Consider the following 27,418-nt stretch of genomic DNA (forward strand, 5'->3'; position numbering starts at 1 on the left):
GCCCCAGTGCAGTTTGTTTCCTCGTGACTCATCCTATGCAAATGTGCCTGAGGTTGCGTGTTCCAATGCACGTCCCATCGAAAGTAATATCATGAGAACAGAGAACGTCTACAGGCAGGTGTGCTTCTGTGACGCTTTCCGCAGTATGTGAAGTGCTGTAGACAAGGAGCATCCCAAGTGCTGAGGTAGTACAGTTGCCTTGGCAACAGGGAGATTCCCACTCCTCCCTTCACCAGCTTAAACTGAGGGCAAAGATTTCGCTTTGTTTGCCCTTATTGATGTCATCTTACAGCCAAATCTGATTGGCTGAAGTCATTTGAAAAGAAGAAAGCCCACTGAGGGAAAAACCAAGCAGAGACTAACTGCAAATTGTTACTACAGTAGAGTCCTTCCTCTCCCACTGCTAAGGCAGTGTTGGGGAAGGGATAGATAGCACCAGGCATATTCATGTGATGAAGCCCAAACAGACACAGCTCTTCCCCAGCCTCTTCATATACTGATGGACACAGAGATTTTCCTCCAATTTCCAGGAGGAATTAAATTCAAATTCTGCTGCTCTGTACAGGTTCATTTATATCTGTCTCAGAATGCCAATCGCTGGATATTGGGCAAGAAGAAAGACTGTGCTCACAGGTTTCTCCTTCCCCTTTCAACCTGCTCTCCTAACAACCTGCTAAGTAAATGTTTGATAAGATAGAAAAAATACACAGGTGTTTGGGCACTTGGATAACTCTTATACAGTACTCCCTCCCAAGCACACTTGTGGCAATCATATCAGCATCAGTAGGAAATTGAGGGTGGGGCTGAAACTGGCTGGGAATTCTGGAAGGCACCACATTGGAGAAAGGGTGTAGGCATAATGTAAATATTAGAATCAGAAAGTGATGGTGGTTCCTTTGTGGTCTCTGCTTAATATCAGATAATCTGAATCTACAACACATTTTTTAGTTTCCAACTCGTATTTGATACGTAATTATGTCCAGTAATTCAGGTTCCTGGATTTCACAGTTGGATCATGCCATGATTTTTCTATTCAGAGACAAACAAGCAATCTGGAAAAGGTTTTCTCTGAAATAAGCTCCACTCAGATTAGTGGGATTTACTGTCATATAAATGAGCATAAGGTTGCTGCCTGTAGCTTCATTCTTGAACATATTTACTTGAGAGCAAATCTTTACATGACTTACTCTGCAAGTAAACCTAACAGGATATAGAATTAGCCTGTCAGGCAGTTTTATCCTCTTATGCACAAATCATCGTACTGTATGCACAAATCTAAGCAGGTTGTTCTACTCCAATCTCTATAAATATGTGTAAACATTGTGTTTACATAAAAATAAAATAAGTACAGCATGTGTGTGCTGAACCATTCGTGATTATCTTAGTATTTGCAGAATCAGAGGCCTTGTCATGTATGTCTCCCCTAAGAGCTGCAGACTCCCTGAATCAGACAGGATAGCTGAGGACTTCAGTTATCTGAAACAAACTCCTGGGTGCCTCCTGTCCACTGCAAAGCAGGCCTCCCATTGACGTCAGCGGATGCAAATACCCAGCCCTAAGCAAATGTTGATGCAAACTACCACTTCAATGGAGGCCTTGTGTGAGAGCTGGAACATGGGCTGAAAACGCAGGCCAAGTATCGGTTGAGCAGGGGCCAGAATTCACCCTCCCTGCTCCTCCTGAGCAGCTGTGGCATGGTCTGCCAATGTCATGTGATGAGGCAGTGCCAGGCCACAGTGGTGCAAAAGAGGTGAAAAAGAGATAGTGAAATCCTATTATTGAGCTTAGCTGGTTGACTTCACATACACACACACACACTCCTCACCCCATGAGAGATCTTCCCAATATGGAATTGCTGTGGAGAGAGGAGTTTTCAGATAATGAACAGATGGGGAGGACCCATACCAGTGTAGCTAGCTTGGCCCCATGCATTGGGGCTTTGGAACTGTTTCTATGTTGGCAGAAGTTTTGTATGGTAGGCCAGCCTGGGAACTGCTTGAGTACTTGGATTTCATTCTTGGCTCTGGCACCAAAGCAGAACCAAGTGATTGGTAGGAAATGGCCAGAGTGACTGGTTGTTTGTGGCTGAGGGCTAGAAGCAGAGCTTGTTGGTTGAGGTGAGGAAAGGAGTCAGAACTCCTAAATTTATTCCCAACTTTTTATTTTGAATTTGCCTCGGCCATAAAGATTCAGACAGACGCACAGACGCTCACTTGCCTCAGACTCAAGAGGTGCCCTGAGATGATAGAATTCCACAATACTGAGGCAGCCTATTCTTCCAGATTCTCAAGCTCCCAGGCAAACCCTTGAATCTGTTTGATCATTTATGAAACAGGTGAAATTGCAGATGTACTTGAGCTGTTTTGTTGCCACAGGAAAGCTAGTTCTTCCTATAGGACGTCTTCCAGAGTCTGACCACCATCTTAGTCTAAGCAAAGGATGTCCCCCTGTATTTGCCAAACATGGTAGAACTCTGGCTCCAGAGTTATCCAAAGCTTGGGGGAGGATGGGAATATTGGGGACGCTGTTAGGGGCAGTATTTGAAAGAGTTTGGCTGCATGGCAGTTAACTTGAATATTCTCTGTTGTCACAATCCTTCTTCCTAGTAACTCAGAACCCAGCACTCTAGAATGGTACCATAGCTTATGCCCTGCTTCCTCCCGGGGCCTGTTGCCCGCCCCTTCTACTCTGCCATGAGGCCCCCCTGCCGCTGCTTCTCCCGCAGGTACCACTGGGGCATAGCTCTGCCATGTCATGATGCGACTTCCTCCCAGTACCCTGTCACACTGCGCCCTCCCCATTTTCTGCCTCCCCTAGGCTCCCCCAGTGTACGCCACCTCCCCCTTGGCAGGCTATCTCCTCCCCCTGCTCCATACTCCCAGTGGGTGCCACCCACACGTGACTTCTTGCCCTTGGAGACGGTCCTAGAAGAAGGTGGGGGAACAAGACCCTCCACTCCTGAGGGTGAGTCTCCCCCTCCTCAAACTGCTCTACGTTGTACTTCGAGTCTTCCCGTCTAGAAACCTAAACTGAACAGTTTTCGTTCCATCTTTATGAACCTGAAGTATCTACAGGGGATGGAGAATGAGCAGGATTGTTTTCACCACTACTTTGGCCTAATGGCCAGCATTATATTTCTCCCTTTCTTTCTCTAAAGGAGTAATAGCAACTATTCATTTGTCTGGGAAAAATAAAAGACTAGAGTCAAAATTAAGATGACGAATAAATCCTGTTTGACTGGTTTGTTTATTAGAAAGGGGGATGTGCTGTATCATTCCGATAAAAGTGCACTTTTTTATTACATCTTTAATTATATGTGTATAAACAGAAGTCTTCTAGAAGATGGAATGTATGTTGATATAAGAAAAGAGTCTCAGAATGGCGTTGTTGAGAACATTTATAAAAAGTATAAGAACTGAACAATATCACTGCTCATGCAGATTAGCACCATTTCATGCTACTGCTATTGCTAATAATAACCATTTTATTAAAGTAGTTAAAAATAAATAAAGATAGTTGTTTAACTGCCCAGTTTTTGGGTAGTGTCCGGTAGGTACTTATAAGACACACAAAAAGCATTTGGATGGTTTTCTTATCCCTTTTTGGGTACTGCAAAATTGGAACAGCCTGAGCTCATGATGAGGCAGAACTAAATATCTCTGAATTATAGGAAACCGGAGTCTGCATATACCTTGAAGAACAATCATATCCTGAGGCTATTCTACTTTGAAAATAAGGGGGAGGGGGAAATGTATGAGGGCATCAAAGAAGGATGAAAAATCTAAAAAGACAAATAAAGTAGGGCAATTACACAATAAATGCACCTCCCTAGACTTTAATAAATATTAAGACATTTTAGGATGGTATCCAACCCTAGTCCCAATATTCCTGCAGTATCCTGATTTACTTATGGGAACTTTAAGCTACCAGGAATTAGGTTAAAATTCCTTTTGCTCCATAAATTCTGAGCTTTCATTCTTGGCATCTTTGAGACAGTAATTAAATTCATCTGGGGAGCAATGTCATTTGGAGGATGGATTGATGGAAATAAATACTCCAAATGACAAATCCTGACACTTGGTCCAGAGGCTACTTCTTAGATGAGGTTTTTGCCATTGTCCAGTTTTTTGCCATTGTCAATTCTCTCTCCAATGCACAGACAAGCAGAACGATGTGGAGATCCCATCCCCAACACAGAAAGACCGGGAGAAGAAGAAGCGGCAGCAACCCATGTGCCAGATCAGTGGGGTCAAGAAACTCATGCACAGTTCCAGCCTGACCAATTCCAGCATTCCTCGCTTTGGGGTGAAAACAGACCAAGAAGAGCTGCTCAGTAAGGTGAGCATTTAGCAAGATGAAAAAAAAGCAGGGAAGGGAGTGAAGGAAGACTGTGCCCATCTTTGCAAAGGATGATTTGGAAATTGTGGGTCACACTTTTAACAGTCTCTAGACTCTGAGAAAAGTGCCAGCCTTAGTACATTTTATTTAGATTGATTTCCAGAGGCAACTTCTGCCTTTGACGAGATACAAAAGTATTTTCATCTCAGATTGTTTTGTTTTTGAGGCAGCATTTCCCCCCAAACAGGATATTGAACTGGTTCACTAGAGAGTCACTTCCTCATAATTTTAGCACATTTGACAAAAAGATTTAACTATCACTGAGTGATATTCCTATTCCATTTGGATTGAAACCTTTTGCATATTTCTCCAACACAAGAAGATATATTTTTTATTTTTTTATTTTTTTTGTGAATTATCCTAAACAAATTACCTGAGCTAGTTTACAACAAAGGAACAAACATAACGAACCATGACTGCAGAAAAATAAACAATACAAACACTTGTGTGCAGAAAAACAAATACAGAATTAAGTGCTCATAGCCAGCAACGTAGATGTTTGATAACATGTAAACAGTTTAAATTTTTGCTAAAGAAGGTGCCATTTATTTATTTAAAACATTTATATAGTTGAATGTCTATCAGTCACCCATGGTTGTCCCAAATTTGTTTTTTTCAAGAGGCAACTGGACTTCCTTGTTTTTCTTTGAAGACATTTAGCTTCTCATCCAAGAAGCTTCTTCAGCTCTGACTGGCTGGTGGGAATTTATATTCTTTGGAGACAGCTGGTCATTTGCATTTGACTACAGGAACCATTTGAACTTCAGTTTGAGATGCAAACAACACAGACTCATCCCCAATAGCCTGTGCTTGGGACACAGGGCAGTAAACATCCTGCAGAAAGCACAGCTCCACAACACAGTCTTTTCAGCAGTTCCAAGAAGCCTCCACACCCATTTGCACTACTGAGGTGACCCTGAGGACACAGACAAACCTTCAAGTGGTCTCAATGATTCTCTAAAAGAATGCAAATGACCAGCTGTCTGCAAGGAATATAAATCCTTCCATTCCCCACCATCTAGTTAGAAATGAAGAAGCTTCTTGGATGAGAAGCGAAACGTCTTCAAAGAAAAACAAGAAAGCCAAGTGGTCTCTTGAAAAAGCACCTTTAGGGCATTTATAAAGTTGCCCATCATCTAGCCTACTCTGGGCAGCTCCCAATCAAAGATTCCCTTTGGGAAGCATATCCCATAGCAGAATCTATGAATCATATCCCATAGCAGTTTCTATGAATCTCACAGACAAGGGACTGCCAGGTGACCTTGAGATAATTGGGCCAGACAAGTACAGTTGACTTTAGTAAGGTGGTGCCAGATAAATCCCAGGGCTTGATCGGGTCCCATCAACATAATACTCATTTGTTATCCTGAAATGATTGTAAAAGACCAGTTCAGAAATAACTTTCTTGGCTTAATAAATCATAATTCATTAAACAAGTAACAATCCCTTCCATTCTTGTCTTTGTTCTTTCAGTCCCAGTCAGTTCGCTGTAACTGCTAGTGACATCCAAAACTGCGAATATTATCAGAATTCTAAACCAAGTGCAGGGTGAGCAAAAGAGTATAGGCTTGAAACTTGCAATCCAGAAATATTATGCATGAACAAGAGAAACACTTATTTCCAGAAATTTGAAGTCTTGATAACTGCTTCACCGATTTCCACTAAATGTCCTCTAAAAAAACTGATCAGTACTGTCACGTGGCAAGTCAATAGGGTTATTAGGCTGCTAGCTAGCTTTTAGTCTTAGGTAAACTAATTTGGAATGGTGTAGAATCTCCTGCCATGGGGAAGGGAGTTGGACTAGAATACCTCCAAGGTCCTTCCATCCCTATTATTCTATGTTCTATGTTTTAATTATATTTTCATATTCCTATAGATATTGTTCATATCTAATTAGTTATATAATTAGATAATACCTATTTAGATTCACATCAATTATTTTTGCAATATTAAATACAAAAATAAAGATAGACTGCCACATAGAAATCAGTTTTATTCAAGGAAATTGTATTTTATGAATTGATTTTGATTAATCTTGATCTTTTCTCTGTATTGCCATAGTCTATAAGTCTTCATTTTCTTATTTTAATCTGCTTGTACTAGCAAATTATACTTTATACTGATACTACATCAGTATTGATAGCTGGTGACCACACCTAGATAACCAAACCTTGTATTATTGAGAAAAAGCATTATAAGTTGAATGAAATTACTTTGTTCCTTTTTCTATACAAATAAGTAATTAAACCAGGAATTGTTTGTTTTGGTTCCTCATGTTCTTCAAACCAAGAAACTGGTTGATACTCTCTAAGCAAACCAAAATATGAAGCTAAAATTTATTTTTAGCTTAATGTCTTGACTTGTTCAGAAAAAATCTGCATTTTTTAATATATCCATTATTTGTATTCTGGAATATTTCTGAAATGTTTTGAACTGTAGATTTAGCTTTCCATCTTTCACAAAAAGGAGATGAAACAATTGTTCATTCATTTCTCCTTTTATTAAGTTGAGAATTGATTGCTCAAATGTAATCCAGGAATAAGCAAGACAGAACTTGTTAACTAAAGGAACTCTGAATAATGTCCGTCTGGTGCAGAACAGACATGTGCTACAATTATAAAGAATACATATTTTTTAGAAAGCATTTGCTGTTAGGTGGTAATGCACTACTACATAATTAAAGGTTATCAGAAAAGTGTGTTCCATTGAGAGAAATTGAGATAGATGATAGTATTATGTAATCTAGGTTTTTGGTTTTTGTTTCCTTCAGAAAAGATTCTTGTTTTGCTTTTGAGCCAAGGGAATATTTTAGAAAATCATGGTGGAACTGGACTATTTATGATTCTTTTATCTCAGCATTCGAGATCAATGAAAGTAAAAGAAACATTGCCTGGTTTTATGTCCAGACATTTAGGCTGAACTTAATGGTCTCACAGAGTATTCACACTAGATGACATTCTTAAATGCTATGGACTTTCCCAGTGGGTTTTCTCGATTTTACACTTGAAGAATAGCCTTTGAGTTCCAAATCTGAAATGACATTTCAGATTCTAGTGGCATAGCAAAGAAAATATAGTAGGTTTGATTTCTTCATCTGCCATTCTCTCTGTCCTCCTGGATCTTAATCTTGACATGCATTATGCCAGAAATTCACTGACTTCTTCCCCTGTGGCTCCCTCTAGGAACTGGAATATCTAAACAAGTGGGGCCTTAACATTTTCCGGGTTGCTGATTATTCCAACAATCGGTCACTCAGCTGCATCATGTATACAATATTCCAGGTAAGGTTTGCAGAGGCCGCTATTCTCTCCCCTGCTAGCCATCCACATGGCCACCTGTCTGGTTTGGTCCAGTGGTACTGTTGAGAATAAACATGAGAATGCTATACAGTCTTATCAGTTTGAAGCCTGACCATTTTTTAAGAAATTCACTCTCCAAATTATTTCAACGAAATATTGAGTTGGATACAGAAATGAGTCAAAAAGCAACATGTGCAACAATATGAACAAGACTAATTTGTTATGTAGTTCGGCATCCTGAGCATTTTAATAAAAGAAAGAAAGCATTTTGTGCCTTGATTTGAGGTTCAGCTGCAGCTTCTGAGATCTATCACCCTGTATTCTGAGGTGTGGGACTTCCAGGTTCTTTTCCTACAGGCTATAGGAAAAATGTAATTAGAAGTGTAACCAGTACTGCTTGTCCTCTCTGTAGAGAGAAAGTGCCTTCAAAAAGTAATTCATCTGTTCATCATTAATTGTTCAATCTGACAACCCCCTGAGACCAAAACTACCATCATTTCAGCCAGCATAGCCAAAGTACTGAAAAATCTACGTTTCAAGAGTTTTACCCTAGAGATTTTGTTTTTTCATGAATCTGCAAAGGTGCTAACTTTGCACTAATCTCCCAAAGCACTAGCTGGCTGGAGGTTAGGATTAGAGTTGGAGTTAGCAAGAGATGGCAGGACTATTTTTGCTTGTATTCATGTACAGCACCTTATATAATGTGGGTGGGGTGGGGACACGACTTGAATACACACAAAGTAATAATGATGCCTGGGAAGCAAGTCCGCTGTATCCTGTGTGGTTTCAAAGCATGGAAAGGGCAGGTTTAGATTCATGGTGGCGGTAGAGGAAGCTCTTGTTCTTTGCTTCCTGGTATATTTATTGCTTAGGAGCTAGAGCAGGGGTCTCCAACCTTGGTAACTTTAAGCCTGGAGGACTTCAACTCCCATAATCCCTCAGCCAGTATATTGCACGGTTCTCCTATTCAAGTGAGGCTGCCATTTGTTTGTCAGCCGTAATTGGGGAGGGCAAAGATTCTGATGCTCATTTTTCAGGAGCCAGTGTCCATAGAAGAAGCTGTGAACTGTCGCTTTACTATTTCAACCACTGAATTCCTTTTCCTTCTTTCCCCATAGGAAAGAGACTTGCTGAAAACTTTTAAGATCCCTGTGGACACATTAGTCACTTATATCATGACACTAGAAGACCACTACCATGCTGACGTGGCCTACCACAACAGTCTCCACGCTGCTGATGTCACTCAATCCACGCATGTCCTCCTCTCTACACCAGCCTTGGATGTGAGTCGTGATCTGCTGTAGTTTATGAGTAGAAAATTTGGGGATCCAATACCGCCATTGCTTCAGCCTCTCTGAGGGGCTGGTTGCTGCCGCCTCCTATCCCTGCCGCCTGGGCCAAAAATGGGATGCACGGAGCAGGGGTGGATTCTACTTACCTTTACTACTGGTTTGCAACGGGACTGCGCTTCTGCGCATGCGCAGATTGTCTATGATGACGTCCGGGGGGGGTGGGCGGAGCCTCCCCTTGGTTTTACTACTGGTTTGCAAGAACCAGACCGAATCGGGGGCAACCCACCACTGACACGGAGTCCAAAAATGGGGCGCATGGAGGCTGTAAATGGGAAGCCTGGAGGCCAAAAATGGGGCGTGCAGAAGTAGCAATAGGTGGCAGCGTCAATGGGTGGTGGAGATCCCCGCAGCCTGGAACAGCTGATAGGAGGTATTCCAAGAGGCCGATCCAACTGCCAATCAGCTACTCGTGCTAAATCAGGCTGTGCTGAAGCTGACCAGGCTGTTTGCTGTTTGCTGCAAGGAGCAAATTGCTGGGAGGCAGAGGCCAAAGGGTGGGGGCTGGCCGGTGGGTGGGACTTCGGTAACATTCACTGTATAAGGTACACAGACATTTCCACCCACTTTTGGGGGTGGGGAGTGTGTCTTATACTCCGAAAAATATGGTATATGCCGCTTCACAGTGCTTTACAGCCCTCTCTAAGCAGTTTATGCTTTATAATATCCATAATACTGGGTATTATGCTTCCATTATAAAATTTTATTATGCCTGTCGAACACGGAATCTTGCTGAACTTTTATAAATGCTTACTATTGTTTTGAGCGGTAGTGGCTCACCATCCAGGGTGGCAACACTCATATTTTGGAGATCCAAATTCTAACCCCAGTTAATTCCTTTTTATTTGCTGGCAACAGTTCTTCCACGAACAGGGCAGAGGCACAAGGCATTAATTCCTTGTCTCCTTTACAGGCTGTCTTCACTGACCTGGAGATCTTGGCTGCAATCTTCGCTGCTGCCATTCATGATGTGGACCATCCTGGTGTCTCCAACCAATTTCTGATCAACACCAGTGAGTGAAGGCCACACTGAACATAAGCACAAGGGGTGGTGTTGGCAAGGAGTGGTGGGTGCATGTAGACACATGGCCAGGTTTTATGTGGCTTGCATACAGGTTAAGCTAGATAGAAAGGGAATTGCAAAATGTCTTCCTTTCCTCCACATAATTGAATATTGTCTTCTCCAAATTAATATTCTCTGGATAGGCTAGACATACCTTGTAAGACAACATGTACACATAGGAGCAATCATAGAAAATTCTGCCCTATTTGGTGAAGATCTTGTGGGCTCTTTCTATCAATTAACCGACTGATCTTAATGCTGTCTTGTGTTCATGCTCAGCTGTTGACTTGAGATAACAGCCTCTTCCAGGGATCCTAACATCTGAAAAGATTCACTGTGAAACAGTGTGGTCTTTCAAAAAGCCTGATCGTAAGTCATACAGCTATTTACATTGTCAACAGGGACTCTCAACTGTGCCCAGAAACATAAACCAGTGGCCAGTAGACATAATGCAACAAGAGAGTTGCATGCATATTATAACAGGCCTTGACTAGTTGTCTAGCTATGCTGGACAGTATTCTGGACTAGATATCTGAATATTTATCACAAATAGCTTACAGTATATTAGCACAATCCTAAACAGGATATAACTAAGGCATCTGGTACTGTAGTCAAATACGACATTTCCAATAATTGGTGAAAATAGCATATTAGCTTTTGCAGTGCACTTCAGATCATCACTGAAAACTAGGCATCCAAATCCAGCATTGAGTCCAGTTTTAAACTTCTATTTCTCTTGATTTCTCTTCTATACCTTCACCTTAACCTGGACTGAGCTTCTGTTGGCCCTCATCTAATCCAGCTAAAAGTCTAATGTCTTTGCACTTCTAGCCTGTAGATAATAGTCCTATGGAATTTGCCTCTTTTAGCTTCAGACTCAAAGAAATATCAGATACAAAAAATGTCAAGTGGGTTCTGTGCCCTGGAAAAGTCAGTCAAAAAACAGATGAGTTAACTCTTAAGAGGAATTAGTCCATGTAATAATTCTGATACTATTTTTCTAGCTTAAATGTTTACGTTCTATGTAGATGGAGGTCAGTGAGAAGCATCAGATGGAAGGAAATCATTTGAGGATACAATATAATTCATCTTTCTTTATCACCAGGTCTTTCTTATCCTACTACCCAAGCACAGCTTGTTTTTGCTCAGTACTTTCCCAAAGTGCCAATGAATGAATATTATAGACTAATATAGAATAAACTCAGTTTAGAACTTTGGGGTACTCTAAAGCACAGGACTGTGTATACGTAGAAGAAAACATAAAATGGTAAAACTGGCATTCTTATGTCAAAATAGAATATAATACCTAAGTCATCTGTATACATCTGTGCAAAATGACTTTTTCATTATGTTACAGATGAAAGAAGTACTAATATTGGGAGTGAGGAAGGGCACAAAGTGCCAGCGGTGAGGATGGGAAAGAAAAGAAAAAACTATGGTTTTCCTAGTCTGTTGCACTGAAACAGGAAACTGCCCTAAAATGACAGAAAAACAGAAATTACTTAAACTTTATGAAGAACTTCTGAAATCAAAGATGCTACTGTTTTCCCATCCGACGATTTCCCAGCTAGAATAACAGGACAAAATTGTTTTGTTCTGCTCTCTTCGGTAGAGGTAGTGCTTAATTAGGATTTGTCTGATCTTTGAGTTGTGCAGATGTGTTTCATCAAGCCACAACAGAGTGCAAAGGACAGACAGAAGAAATGAAAGGGTCTTGAGACCAAAGAGGTAGAAGTGTATAAAATATATGTATGTAAGAGAGAGGGGAGAGAAAGGTCAGCTACTGAATGTAATAATTCTATGAGTTATAGTTATAACAAATGTGGAATGCACTAGAATGGAGAAAATTGTTCAGTAAAGGGTGTTCCATTTTGTCAGGCCTTTGGATTCAAAAGAGGTAGTGATTTTTCATGGAACGCTGTTAAATTTTCAAAGACTTCCCTGCAGTTTTCTTGGTAATGTATTTTAGAAGTGGTTTGTCATTTCCTCCCACCTAGAGCTGAAAGTGACTGCTCAAGATTACCCAGCAGCCTTTGTGCTTAAGGTGGCACTAGAACCCATGGTCTCTTGGTTTTTAACCTAATGCCTTAACCACTATACCAAACAGGCTGTCAGATATTTTTTTAATTAGACAGATAGACAGGCAAATTACTTGGATGTGTTCCGTCTGCTGCTTGAACACCTTTGGCCATACTTCCATGAGCAAATAAAACCCTCCTATTCTCCCTAACCCCTTCATCGTCTATGTCCCTTCCTTGCAGATTCAGAACTAGCATTGATGTACAACGATGAGTCTGTTCTGGAGAACCATCACCTAGCTGTGGGTTTCAAGTTGCTGCAGGAAGAGAACTGCGACATCTTCCAGAACCTGAGTAAGCGACAGCGACAGACCTTGCGCAAGATGGTCATTGACATGGTGAGCTTGGGATGGAGGTGGGACTGGTTCCTGTGAAAAACTTGCCTCTTATTTCCTACAGCATTTCCAATTAGAAGTCCCATCCTCCTCTATTGCGAGAAACCTAATCCTTCTTGGAAGAGTCTGTATGATACTGTCAGGCCTGGAAACCATACTAGGCCTTAGGGTTCCAGACGCTCAAAAGTTTCCGGGAGGTCCAATAGGGATTGGGATTTCAGGGGGTTTCTCAGGTCCCAATCCAGTGACTCTCTCAATTCTCCGGTTTTTACTGTCCTCCATTGAGGTTGAGAAGAGGGAGGGGGCTCTCCATTCCGCCCCGGGGAAATGTTTTCTCCCAGGGATTTCACTTCTTGCAATTGATGGGGTGGGGTTTGGCCGGAACGACAGCTTACCCATGAATCGGAGTCTAGGCCGTGCACCAAGCTGACAAGCAGGCTCTACCACTTCGGGTTTTTGAGTCATATCTTCCGATGGGAAGTAGGTGATTTTGACCACGTCCTCAGATTCCAGCCTTTGTGCTCCTTCCACGCTTTCAGCTTGCTGCCCTTCCATCTTCGCTGGGTCTTTGCACCGCTGTGGAGGTTGCGGAGGCTGGGGCCCAGCACCCCCCTAACGGGGCCCCCCTGAGCGGAGGAGAGGGTACCGTTAAGCAAAAGAAAGTTATGAGTTTTGGAATAATGTCAAGGTTCCAGAAAACCCTCTTCTGCATAAAAAAAACTCAGACACCATTGTCTTTCAGAGTTCTTTACTAGCATAAGGAAACTGGCACACGATAAGTGAAATTCCAAAACTGAACTTCCGGATTCTTTTCCCAGTTATACAAACCCCAAGAGTCCCACCCCCCTAACCCCTTTGCTGGTCACATGGTCCCACGTTCTCCCAGTTCATTCGAATATCTTCCCGCCACTCCTCCTGCAGATGTGAACACCATCTGACCTTGACCGCTTGAAGAATGTTACCATACCCCTCAACCCCCCTTCTTCCCCTCAGGGGAAAAATGTGGCAGCGTCTGGAACCCTAAGGCCTAGTATGGTTTCCAGGCCTGACAGATACTTTACATGGAAGAAATGTATTTCTGGCAGACTATATGTAACATGGGAAACGGATGGTTTTCTCTTGGAGGAAAATAGTTACCATATTTTTCATACTATAAGATGCACTCCCCACCCCCCAGAGTGGGTTGAAATGTCTATGCATCTTATAGAGCGAATATTGTGGCGGGGGAGGGGAGTTGGTGTAGCAGTGACATTTGCTGCTGCCGCCTGTCACCTCTGCTGCCATTTGCCACCACTAGGGACTGCTGGAGCCTTTGCTGCTGAGCAGCTGATTGGTAGTTGGATGGGCCTCCCGGAATGCCACCAATCAGCTGTTCTAGGCAGTGGGGATTGCTGCTGCTGCCGATCACAGCCGGTGATCGGCAACAGCGGGGATTGGCAGCAGCCACAAATGGTGACAGCGAATGGCAGCAGCAATCGGCGGAAGCAATCACCGCCGCCTAGAACAGCTGATGCAGCACTATTCTGGGAGGCCGATCCAACTGCCAATCAGCTACTTGGCAGCAAAGGCTCCAGTGTTCCCCAGTGGCAGCAGCAGCTCAGCTCAGCTCAGTTGAACGGTGGTGGGCGCCACAGAGTGGAACCCTGAGCTACATGCTGGGGCTGCAATAATGTGATTTAAATAGGCGCTATTGATTTTTATTCCATCTTTTACCCAGTTTAGTTTGCAAAATCCTTCCTCAAGGCAGGCAGAGAGAAAAGGATAGATCGTATTGTATTTTTGTCATACACCTCATTCTATGTTGATTTCCACTTTAAGATCATTAAAGCAAATTGTTGCCATTGTTTTTTTATATATTGATTGAAGTAACTTTATGTAAGCAGTGTCTACACCTTGGTTGAGCAATGCATTAATTATTGCATACTGGAATACAGAGTCAAACGCCTTTTCATAGTCAATGAAAGATGCACAGAGGCATGGTATATTCGTTGTGCCTTTCAATGACTTGCTGAACAACCTAGATGTGATCCATTGATCTATAGCCACTTCTGAACCTTGCCTGCTTCTTTGGGTGTGCATCATTTAATGTTTTCAATATTCTTTTTGTTACTTTCTTGGTGAATACCTTGTAGATGACTGAAATAAGGCTTATTGGATGATAGTTCTTTAAATCATCTTGGGCCCCTTTCTTGTGTAAAAGAATCACTTCAGCATTTTTCCATACATTGGGTATTTTTCCTTCTCTGAGGCATCTCAAGTATAGTTTTGTTAGTATTTTGTGTAAACTATGACCACCATCTTTCAGCATTTCAACCATAACATGGTCATTTCCTGACGTTTTCCCATTTTTTATTAATTTTATGGCACTTGATACTTCCTCTTTGTAGACTTAAGTTCAGCATTCAATACCATCATTCCAGACACTCTTCTAACTAAGCTAAACCAGCTACAGGTACCTGAACAGACTTGTAAGTGGATCACAAGCTTCCTAACAAACAGGAAGCAGCAGGTGAAGCTAAGCAGGATCATTTCAGATACCTGTACAATTAGCACAGGAGCCCCCCAAGGCTGTGTGCTCTCCCCACTTCTCTCTGTATACCAATGACTGCATCTCCAACGATCCATCTGTTAAACTACTGAAGTTCGCAGATGACACAACAGTGATTGGTCTCATTCGAGACAATGACGAATCCGCATATAGACGAGAGGTCGAACGACTAGCCTTGTGGTGCGACCGAAACAATCTGGAACTGAACACACTCAAAACTGTAGAAATGGTGGTGGACTTTAGGAGAAACCCTCCCATACTACCTCCTCTTACAATACTAGACAACACAGGTTGTCCCTTCATTTCTAGGTTATACCATATCGCAAAATCTAAAATGGACACCTAACATCAAAAACATCATCAAAAAAAGCACAACAAAGAATGTTCTTTCTGCGCCAACTCAGAAAGCTCAAACTGCCCAAGGAGCTGCTGATCCAGTTCTACAGAGGAATTATTGAGTCTGTCATCTGCACTTATAACTGTCTGGTTTGGTTCTGCAACCCAACAAGAAAAACACAGACTTCAGAGGATAATTAGAACTGCAGAAAAAACAACCTGACAACCTGCCTTCCATTGAGGACCTGTATACTACACGAGTCAAAAAGAAGGGTCTGAAAATATTTACAGACCCCTCGCATCCTGGACATAAACTGTTTCAACTCCTACCCTCAAAATGACACTACAGAGCACTGCACACCAGAACAACTAGACACAAGAACAGTTTCCCGAACGCCATCACTCTGTTAAACAAATAATTCCCTCAACACTATCAAACTAGTTACTAAGTCTGGAAAAACATGTATATTTAAGCTTGCATTTTGCTCTATTAATCCCTTTGTTTCCTTCAATTGTCTTTTTCACAAGCTTCACTTTAAACCGACATGTTTCTTCTTGGATACATCTTCTTATGGTCTTGCAAAGTTCAACATAACTCTAGTTTAATAGTGAAGCTTCCAGTATTCTTCATTGTGCATCTTTTTTGTATTAAATCAATTGTTTTAAGACATATATGAGGATTTTTTTAAAAAACCAATTTCTTTCTGAACTACATTTTGAAGAGATGGGAGGAAGGTGAGGTAGAAAATTCCCTTTGTTTTTTAAGTACACAAATTCATATAACCAAGAATAGCCAGGTGAAACCATGAAGATTTTCCCCCTTGCTTACTTTTTATTCTGACAATCAACTGTTCATAGCAATTTCTAGTGACTTTAATATCAGAATCTCCAAATTGTCTGATTAGCACCTTTTCCTAGTTTCTAATAGGAACAGGGTTTTTTTTCAAAATTTTGGAAAGGAGGTTCTGAACTATATCCTCTAGGAATTTTTCTAGGAACCATGAAATGATTTAAAAGAGTCAATATATAATATATTGAATGTGGTGATTTTTAAGGATCTTGAAGTTTTCTCATGAAATGGATATGAGATAGGAACTTGCCTTGGATCAGGAGCTAGGCTGTGTCCTGGGGTGGCATGTGATCTTCGTAGACTGGTCTTTGAAGTATTGAGAATTTCAAAGTTAGCTCATGTACCACAACCTCTGGCTTACAGACTTACGAAAGCTTGCTAAGAATCGTACCCATAAAAGTGTCTTTATCAAGTTGGAAGGTGGGCATGTATGAATGTGTGGTGTGAAACAAGTGAGGAGCAACATTTCTGTTTATTTCAGTGATTATTTTACAGGTCTTGGCCACTGACATGTCCAAACACATGAGTCTCTTGGCTGATCTGAAGACAATGGTGGAGACCAAAAAAGTGACCAGCTCAGGGGTGCTTTTGCTGGACAATTACACTGACAGAATACAGGTGAGTGAGGTCCACACACCTTGAATTAAGAGAAAGGAAAAAATATCATCTATGGACAAGGTAGACAGCTGGGAGCTAAACTTTTCCCAGACAATCTAAGTAAGGATGATGCAAAAGTGGCATTGAGCTTGTCTGAAATGTTATGGGGTTTCCTGCCTGAGCTAGAAGACCTCCAAGGTCCCTTCCAACTCTATTATTCTATTCTATTCTATTCTATTCTATTCTATTCTATTCTATTCTATTCTATTCTATTCTAAGAAGTTGGCCTAGGGCTAGGCAGTCTCTAAAGAGTTCAGTTCCTTCAAAAGAAATGTGGTTTGGGTTGAGATCCCAGTCCATCACTTAACGTTTTATATTGTCATGGTTAATATTTTTAACAGTGCTCTTTTGTTCAAAATGCTTCTGTTCCAACATAAAACATGCCTGAGTATCACAAAAATTTATCAGTGGTTACACTGTAACCTCCTGGCCAGCTACATTCACACCATATATTACAGCATTTTTCCTAACTGTTGAGATGGAACAGGAAATGAATTATGATAACTTTATAGTTAATTTTTTGAGGTGATTTGCACATGCCATTCCTGGATTTTTCATTTGCCATTCTCCTATTGTAAGGGTCTCCAACCCGTGGGCTGCAGCCCACTACTGGACCGTAGACCAATCCGGAACCATGCCACCCAAGCGGCAGGCCAACTTGTGCCAGTGGCGAGCAGCATGCATCCACACAGGCACACAGCTCAACTTCCACAAGTTAAACAGTGCGCACATACTCATGCACGTTGGCCCACCACTCGCACAAGTTGAGCTGTGAGTGCACTCGCAGTGGCCCGCCACTTGTGCGGCCCAGTTCGCCTCTCCCCCCCACAGGCCTGCCAAGCCACAAAGGTTGGGGACCACTGTCCTATTGGGTTCTGTGCCAGAGAGATGTTCTACTGAGGCCCTTTAATCTTATTCACACATATCCCACAGTGCTGAGTTTTTAAAGCCTTGATACTCTGAAGTAAGGTGCAGGCAGAGGTGTCACACACTGAAGCCTCTGACTGGCTCTGCATTTTTGCCAATTTCCTCAGGTCCTACGGAACATGGTTCACTGTGCAGATTTGAGCAACCCCACAAAGCCTTTGGAGTTGTATCGGCAGTGGACAGACCGGATCATGGAGGAGTTCTTCAGGCAGGGCGACAAAGAACGGGAGCGAGGCATGGAGATCAGCCCTATGTGTGACAAGCACACAGCCTCCGTGGAGAAGTCACAGGTAGGTGTGGTAACCGAATGGGATCATAGCTCAGTTAAGGAGAAAGAAAGATTCTGTTCCTATTCTCCCTACTTCTTCATTTCTGCCAGCATTCAGAGCAGGAATAGCCTTGTCTGGAGGTGAGTATTGGTTGCTATAGAAACCTTAGCTCCATTACAAGGCAGCTCCACCCCAAAGTTGCAGTAGAGGAACAGGGGAGTTTCATTATATAAGACGCTTGCAACTAAGAATTTATTGGAGATTGTGCTATGTGGGTCCCTTGCACACACACCCCATAAAAATTGTACCTAAAGAAAGTAGCAGAGCTTGATCATTGAACCAGAAGTGCCTGATATTGATGCTCTCCACCGTGACAGCATCTTAAATGGCCTTTCGGACTGAGCCTTTTTTAATCAGGAAGATTCACCCTGGACTCTTCCCTTAACCAGCAAGCTGAGCTCCCACTCCATGGCTCCTTGGATTAAATCTGCCCTTGTTTACTAGGAATACATATTTTCACCGCATCCCCCCTTATTATTTCGGCTGTTAAAGTTATACGTTGTGAAATTTAACTGGGTAAAAGTGAGGAGTAAATCCAACATTACATTTAAAAATATTCTACACCGTTTTAAAATATTTTAAAAACTCCCCACTATTCAGAAGTCCATTCTGGTATGAATGGGGATTGCAGCATTTTAAAATGCATGTGATCATGTTTCTTTGTGGGGTGGGGGGAGAATTTGCCCCGATCCAAGATCACCTTTTCTCTTGTAGGACTGCTTCTTCTATATCCTGTTGCTTTTGAAATTTTAAAATAATTCTTATGTAGTTCTGAAGAGCAAAAGCATTTTCTTTGTATGTACAATATGGTTATTCCACTTATAGTATTAGTGCTAATTTTACCATTTAAAAATATATTTGTGTAGATAAGGTGCAGAATTTGCTCTCAAGTAGGGGTCTCCAACCTTAGTAACTTAAAGGTTTGTGGACTTCAACTCCCAGAGTTCCTCAGCCAACAAGCTGGCTGTGGAACTCTGGAAGTTGTAGTCCACAAGCTCTAAAGTTACTAAGGTTGGAGACCCCTGCTCTAAAGCCTTACTCAACTTAAGGTTTCTCCCCCTCTCCCAAGTTATCAAGACAGGTTGGCAAATTGGAAATATTCAGATCATAAAATAGAATTCACCCTGTTTGAATGCTAAGTATCAAACCAATGGAAATACTCCATTTGAGATGTTTGCTTTAGATCCCCAAGCGTGCTAAATTTGGAGATGTCAGAGCAGGCAATGAATTCCACTTTATACTTGCAGTCATGATACAAATTTACCTCTTGAGTAGGGAGGAAGTTTTAGGGGGGAAAACAGGTTTCTGCATCTACCTGTTCTAAAATTCTATTTGGCAAATTCTTGACTCATACTTGAGAAACTCAGATGAAAGCTTTAGTGGTGGAAGGATGGACACATCCACCTTTTTCCTCCATTGCTGACATTATTTAGGGACTCTCTCTCGCTTTCTCTCTCCCCCCCCCCATTTCTTTTCTCTCTCTCTCTCTCTCTCCCCCCCTCTTCTCTCTCCTCTCCCTCTCTCATTTTGCGAGTGATTCTTTGCTGGGTGTTCTTCAATAGTTGGATGGGAATGGACCAGTCTAACCTCTTCTCCTCCCCCTTCTCTTTCAGGTGGGATTCATTGACTATATTGTGCACCCATTGTGGGAGACATGGGCCGACCTTGTCCATCCTGACGCACAAGACATTTTGGACACTCTTGAGGACAACAGGGACTGGTATCACAGCATGATCCCCCAAAGTCCCTCCCCACCTCCAGACGATGCCGAAAAGGATGAGGAGGCCTGTCTAGAGAAATTCCAGTTTGAATTGACCCTGGAGGAGGAAGGGGAGGACTCAGAACCATCCGAGAAGGACCACAGCAGTCCTGGAGACGAGGACAACAGCTACTTCACAGCCACAGAAGAACAACACGAGTCCCAGGATGGGCAGGACAGACGAACGGACAGTACAACAGTTGGCACATCATGACTGTGGGAAGGGACAACTGAAGAAAGCAAGATCACCTACAGACACACACACGGAAGTTTTCATGAGGGAGGGGTGGGGATAAAAAAAAATGGAAAAAACTCATTTTTTATTTTTATTGTATTTTTTATAAAATGAAAACTAAGAAAAAAGGGGGGGATGGGGAATACACACAACAACTGTAGAACCAGGTTGGCCCCAGCAGAGGGTAGTAGCCTGCTGCTGTAGTGACTGGCCCAAGCACTCCAGAAATAATTTTTCATTTCTTTTTTTTTCTCCCTTTCCTTCATTATTTCTGACTGGTTGTTTTTAATTACTTCATTTTGCTAACTTTTTCAAACTTCTGCAACCAGGAAAAGGAAGAGGGGACTGATGATGTGAGGCATGTATGTAGCAGCAGAGAGGCAAAGCCAATAGAATTATTTTTAAAACAGTGATTTTGCCTATTTGTAGTAAAAATAGATGCAAGTGCAAGGAGCTTGACAACAAAAACTGGTAACCATTTGACATAGATACACACAGAGAGAGGTTCCTGTAGGTCAGTGTTTTTCAACCGCGGCAACTTTTAAGATGTTTGGATTTCAATTCCTAAAATTCCCTACTCAGCCATGCTGGCTGGGGGGATTCTGGGAATTAAAATCCACAAAGATGCTGAAGTTGAGAAACCCTGCTGTAACTCCTTTGTTCCAGATATGTCCTCCCCATTTAGCTCATGTATTTGTGCCTTTATTTCATAAGAGGGAAACCTGAAGCTCTTCAAAGGGTGTCAGAATCTTAACTCCTCTCCTCCAGTGTTCCTTTAGAATAGCTGGAGGTTAGAGTCCAGCGCCACCTGGAGGCCCAGATATTTTTCTCAGGGCCCTTCAGAGTACGGCTCTTCCAGGTGGACATTCAAATATTGGGGAAGGGTGAGAGGAAAAGTATTGTTTTTATTTTTGTAAGTTATTTTTTAAGCTAGTGGTTATTTATTTTTGTGAATTTACATAGATTTGATTTTTATTATGGACTGATAAGAAAGTTTGCCTTTGAGGATTTTGTTGCTGTTGTTCATGTTTTTTCTCCCTTCTTGGAGCAATTCTTTCTGTTTTCTATTTAAGTTTGCAGGTGTGGATTTTTAATTTTTTGCCTACAATGCCATAGATTTCTCCCAGAGCAAATGGGAGAAAATACTATTTTACAGAAAATGAAACTAAAAATGGAACAAGAATCAAAAACATTCTATCCATGTTTCCAAATAGCCGAGTCTTCCTCCGCTCCTCATTTTGCACAAAAATAAAAAGGCAATACGGCCAGGGTCAAATGTTTATGCTGGCCAACTTGCTTAGACAGCTCTCAGCTGGGGATCTCAGGTGTGAGTATTCCATCCCCCAGGTTGGGGACGGAATCAGCAGATATGAGGACTGGAGAGAGGGGTGATGTACGCTGAGTGGCGTTTGTTTTATCAGTGATTTGCAATTTTATCTTCTTTATCTGTGTCTGGATGCTGCTTGATGAATCTCCGAAATGCAGTGCTTACAGATTTCTCAGCTACAAAAAGCAGGTGTCTTCCCCATTTCCTACCCCCCCACCTCAAGAATAGAAAATTAGCAGCCTTTCCTAATGAACTTTCTTTTTATGAGATGTGATACAAATATTGATTTATGGAGTTGAAACTGGAAGAGGAAAGATGGGTTTGGTTTTAATCTGTTATGAATTTCAGAAGAAAAAGCCTCTAACGTCCAGAAATGGGGATCTGTCTCAGACACCCTCAGTTACATAGTAATAAAAGAGCCCATCTGTTTTATTGGCTCAGAAAGCCCATCACTTAGCTATAAAGTAGGGATAAAATTGCTTGCATCAGATTTGAGACCCCACTCTAAGAGATCAGGATAATCAAATGAAAAAGTCACCTGCCTTGAAATCAGATTTGGAGACAATTTTGCCAACAATGTTTTGCCAAAGGGAATCTGACAGGTTTCCTTGTTCCTGTAGAGTAATCCAAGTGAAAGTAATCCAAGTCTTGCTCCACACCTTACCATGTCAGATCCTTCTTTCCTCCATCCTGGAGGTGTCTGTAGTGGCGGTTCTTCCCACATGTACCTGCTCTTGATTATCGTTTCCCACGAGAAATCTGTTTGGCTGCTTATTTTCTTTGCCTTAACTAGCAAAACAGTTTGATTTGCTAAATGCAGCATCCTTGCATCTTGGCATTGAAGGGAGAGCATTTTCTCATTCCCAAAATGCTTACATCACATCAAAAAGGATATTCACTACTAGGCTACTAGTCTTTCAGTGGACAAGAAACACTGCAGGATCCAGTCTTCAAAGTTGCAGGACCATGATCCTCTTGGCATTGTTTCTCTGCTTCTGTGGACTAGTCTTGGGCTGGTTGACGTGTGGGCATATTCCCTACCCCTTGCTAAGCAGCATGCCGCCTGCTGTTTACTAGTAGGAAGACAGCTGTAGTTTTGGATTTGTTGAGTTTCTTGGTGGCAGAGCCATTGAGTGTTGTAGCCTAGTTCAGCTTCTCTTCCAGACTCCTGGGGGAGAAGATATACTGCCCCCCTCCACTTTTGTCCCTCTTATATGGCTACCCAGCATCAGTGCACGACTCCCATAAAACCCCCACACACACCTTGCAAGAGGTGAGGGTGAAGCAATAACAACTAAGCCCTTTTCCTGCCCCCATTGCTACAACTGAGCTGTTGAACCAAAGCCAAATCTCCTCTTTTGCAAAGGTCTCATTCCACACATGGACACCACCCACTTTGCATTGGCTGCTCCTTAGCCAGCTCTCTTAGCATGCAAGCTTAGCAAAGTAATGTTTCAGGCTTAGGCCAGCCCAAGCTTGGAAGAGGAAGTTGTGGGATATGCGCTGGGGCTGCTGCTTGGATAGACCAGAGCATTTCCAAGGGCTGGCCTGAGACCATGACAGCTTTGGTTAGCCACACATCATACCCTTGGAGAAGGCCAGCTGCACAGAGAGCCTTGGCTAGGTTGCTGTCCCTTGGTGGCCCGCCTGCTAAGAGCTGCCATTCCTGCATTGCCAGTCTTTGGCAAGGAGGCCAGCGTAGGGCATCTCCTTTCCAACCCAAGGGAGAAAACATGGCCATTTCTGAACACAGTACTGTAGCTATTTTCTTTGTATTTTTACTTTTCTTTCTTGAAGCCTCAATTGTAAGGGATAAATAAGAAAGAGAATCTCTTTCTAATTTTCTGTATAGCTTTTATTTTTGTATGCAGTTCTGTTCCACAAGTTTGTTGGGTCAGGTTTGGACTGTACATAATTGTGAATAAGCAGATTGTAAATTATTCTAAAAAGTAAAAAGAATCTTGCAAACAAGATCCCCTTTCCCCCGCTGCCCCTTCCTCTCCCACCTTCCACTCCTGCCAGGGGTCACGCTGTGCTTGAGAGCATCCAGGGAGAAGAATGAGAGCTCTGGGAGACTCTCCAGCTGCATTCTCTCAAGGGCTCTAGGGCACAGACCCCATTGCACCCCCTTCCTCCTCCACCACCACTCCTTTCTCCTGTCTGTGTATTTATGGTGTAATATAGACACACTCGACATTGTAGACTTGTCATTTTTCCTTGCAGTGTCGTTAATCAGCTGTTGCAATGTTCTCTCTCAGATGTTACCAAACCGTTCAACAGCCAAGCTCACAAATAAATCAGGAGGAAGGGATTCTCTGTGCCTCCAAAGATGACCTGGCTTCTCTACAAGGCTGGGTGAATTGGGGAGGGGAGGGGAGGGGAGAGTTGGGAAAGGAAGAAAGGTGCAGCTGCAGCCTTTGCTAAACTGGCAACTTCTCGAGGTGTTTGACTACAGCCCCCATCATTTTGACTCAGGGTAATAACCCCATGGATGACAAAGGTCTGTAGTTGGATGCATAGGGTTGAGCAAGCTATGGCAGTAATTTTCAGCTGCCCAAATCATTAACAGGACAAAGAGAAATAGTACTTAAGCTAAAGAAAAGCTATTTATTTAAGCTAAAGGAAAGCTCCAGTGGATTCTTCAAAGACTTTTGAGCCTTAATGCTAGAAGGCAAGAAGGTACTAAACTCATGAATGGAATGTAAAACTAATCAAATAATTCCAAAAGATTAGGCTAGATCAGCAGTTCTCAACCTGTGGGTCGTGACCCCGTTGGGGGTCGAACGACAATTTGCCAGGGATCGCCTAAGACCATCGGAAATATGGGAAGTATACTTGCAAGTCGAAGAATCGCACTCCAATGGTTGACTCCACAAGCCAGCTGCAGGCTCTTCAAATCGCTAGCCGAATTCGGCTTCAGGCGCGATGAATTAAAAAAGAGAGAAATCTTTGCTCTGATGTCTCCCTCTCAAGCCAGCTGCAATCACTCCCAATCGCTAGCCTAATCTGGCTTCAGGCGCGAGAAACTTAATAGGGGAGGAGTCTCCGCTTTAATGCCTCCATCCTCAAGGCAATCGCAAGCAGTTCAGATCGCCAGCCAATACGGCTTCAGACGCGATAAATTGAAAACGAAAATAATTTTACGGTTGGGGTTGCCACATTGTAGGGAATTGTATTAAAGGGGTCGCCACATCGTGGGGTATTAAAGGGATTGCAGCACTATAAAGGTTGAGAACCACTGGGCTAGATAAAAGAAGAGGAAAAATGGTCCTACATGTGAAGGATATGCCTTCATATATTGAGACTCTGAATAAGCAGGGGTCTCCAACCTTAGCAACTTGAAGACTTGGGGACTTCAACTCCCAGAGTTCCTCAGCCAGCAAAGCTTCTGGGAGTTGAAGTCCCCAAGTCTTAAAGTTGCCAAGGTTGGAGACCCCTCCTGGATGAGGATCCAACCGAGACCCTGTAGGTAAGAATAAAAGAAGGCGACACAATGAAGTTATTCCTGGGGAGTGTGCTATAGACACAAACATGGATTATGTTTTCCTGGGTTGAATTGTGGAATCTTTAGGGAGGACAATTTTATGGGAGACTTTCCCAAATTCCTCGGTGTTCTTGTTTCATCTTCCAGAAGCCTGAAGAAGACAAGGGGATTGACTCCGAGATCTGATCCTGAGTCCTGATATATATTTGCAGGCTGTACAATAAGAGGAAAAAAGGGGTGGGAGGAGCAGTTTTGGGAAATTGGATGCACAGGGAGTTTTCACTTCAATTAAAAGTGAAATAGGACATGTGTAGGAAAAGGATGGCTATAATAACTAAGGAGATTAAAGTTAAAAAGCCTGCAGCACAAAAGGAACTTGGCCTTAGCAACGTAACAGGCTTTTTGGCAAAGGATCCATGCATACAGTCTGGTGCAAAGATATACTGTCTCAACTGCACAAATCCCAGATGAGCCCTAACAGCTAACAGATTTTTTTGTTAGAAATCCGCTTAAACTTTTGCTGCCTTGAAATGGCCAGTAAATCAAATTCTATGGTTAATAATACAGTATTACTACATACTAAGTTGGGAAAAAATTAGATGGATATATCTGAGCATTCGCCCACAGCGAAACCTGGCCAAACAGAGTCGAAAACATTCATGCAGCAATGTCTATGGAGATTCTCAAGTCATCCAGGTCATGGGTGTCCCAAAGGTGTTTTTTTTCAGTCCAGTTGCCTCCTGAAAAACCATTTTGGGAGATTTATGCAGCAACTGCCTCCTGGTAGGACAAATTTGGGTGGCTACTACATTGCAAGAGAAATGAGCCTTCTGCTATCAGTTACTGGCTATTAGGTCAACAGGTCAAGCATTCTTTGGGGGGGGGATAATGGATAGAGTACTTGGGCTGTGCAAATACTGTCTTGTAGGCTCAGTACAATGATTGCTGGTTGCTTTTCCTGGGGTTGGTGACATTTGCATGTCAATGATTGGTGATCCTATCCTCTTCTGGAGGCACTGTAAGGATATCCTTTCACAGGGCAGCAAAACATGTTGTCATGGGAATCTCCCCTGGTTTGGGGATAGGAGGAAAGAATTACAAGAGCAGCTGTGTGGGTGAGACAGTAATAAAAAGGTGCTGGGTCCACTGATAAGAAAAGATAGGATAATAAGAACTGATGGGGAGAGGACAAAACTACTTTCAACTCCTACTTTGCTTCAGTCCTTTCCCTAAAGGATTTAAGGAAAACAATGTGTAGCTTAAATTAAATCTGGCTATCATGAAGTCAGAACCAAAACAAATACATCCCAGACTCTTGAGTTTGCAGATGTCATCTTGAGTCTCACTCTATGATCCCTGAGAAATCATGGAGAACCAGTGAATAATGGAGAACTAGTGTAGTTCCAAAGGATGAGCAAAAACAAATAATCTACTTATCATCAAAGAAAAGAGCTAGTGGAGAAGGATTTAAGTTAACATATTAAGTGTTTTACTTAACACTAAGCAAATTAAACTTTAAATGGTTTATGAGCATTTAAAATAAAACACATTGATTGGCAAAAGATAATCTGGGTTTATTAAAAGCAAATGTTAAACCAACCTATATCTTTTTCTGATAAGAGTGACATATTCTGTTGACAACAAGGATATATGTCCCTTGATTTCAGCAAAACATTCACCTCCTATAACATTAGCATGGAAGGTGACAAATGTAACTTGGCTTATGCTCAAATTATTTGGATATGGGTGTTAAATATATGATCACCAGATCTGAGATGGCTAAAAGTTAAGAGGGACTGCAAACATCTTAATGGGAACTAATCAAGATTTAGGACAGTGGTAGTCAACCTGGTCCCTACTGCCCACTAGTGGGCATTCCAGCTTTCATGGTGGGCAGTAGGGGTTTTGTCCGATACTGAAGCAATTTCCTTTTTTTTAATTTAATTGACTTTTAAAAAATATTTCATAGCATTATTTAAAAACATTTTCATTAGGTTTTCGTAAAAGTCCCTGTGACAATTTAAATTTCTGAAAATATACTATTTGTATTACCCGCGCATAAGTTTAATTCACGTTACGTCAGTGAAACTAATTGGCGCTATAGTGTGACCGCAAACAAGAGCCTCATCCCAGAATAGTTTGCGCATCTCCCCCCACACCACCCAGGTGTAACAGACAAGCAGAGCTGGTAGCCAGCACCCCCCTCAAAACCCAATCCGCAATGCGCGAGAGGCATGCACAGATGATATATGGTGCATTACTGTGGAATCGGTGGGTGGTTAGAAATTTTTACTACTAACAGAGATACAGAAGTGGGCGATAGGTATAAAAAGGTTGACTACCCCTGATTTAGGAGGATCTTGAAAAGGTGGAACAGGCAGAAAGCTATAAAATAAATTTCAACTGGGCAAATGCAAAGTCCTTAATTTGGATAGGAAAAGAAA

General features: G+C 42.1%; 1 protein-coding gene across 4 annotated transcripts in view; it reads left to right on the forward strand.

Moving 5' to 3' along the window:
• Positions 1–23,684, forward strand: part of PDE4A (phosphodiesterase 4A) — a 323,495-nt gene extending 299,811 nt beyond the window's left edge. For all 4 annotated transcript variants that reach the window (XM_058166089.1, XM_058166090.1, XM_058166091.1 and 1 more), the window contains 8 exons: positions 4,160–4,338; positions 7,581–7,679; positions 8,816–8,980; positions 9,960–10,059; positions 12,371–12,525; positions 16,752–16,874; positions 17,948–18,130; positions 19,783–23,684. In XM_058166089.1, the coding sequence (XP_058022072.1) occupies positions 4,160–4,338; positions 7,581–7,679; positions 8,816–8,980; positions 9,960–10,059; positions 12,371–12,525; positions 16,752–16,874; positions 17,948–18,130; positions 19,783–20,142 (1,364 nt within the window). In that variant the 3' untranslated portion in view covers positions 20,143–23,684. The remainder of the gene's footprint in view (positions 1–4,159; positions 4,339–7,580; positions 7,680–8,815; positions 8,981–9,959; positions 10,060–12,370; positions 12,526–16,751; positions 16,875–17,947; positions 18,131–19,782) is intronic.
• The last annotated feature ends 3,734 nt before the right edge of the window (positions 23,685–27,418 follow it).

This window comes from Ahaetulla prasina, chromosome 2 (assembly GCF_028640845.1).
Source record: "Ahaetulla prasina isolate Xishuangbanna chromosome 2, ASM2864084v1, whole genome shotgun sequence".
NCBI lineage: Eukaryota > Metazoa > Chordata > Lepidosauria > Squamata > Colubridae > Ahaetulla > Ahaetulla prasina.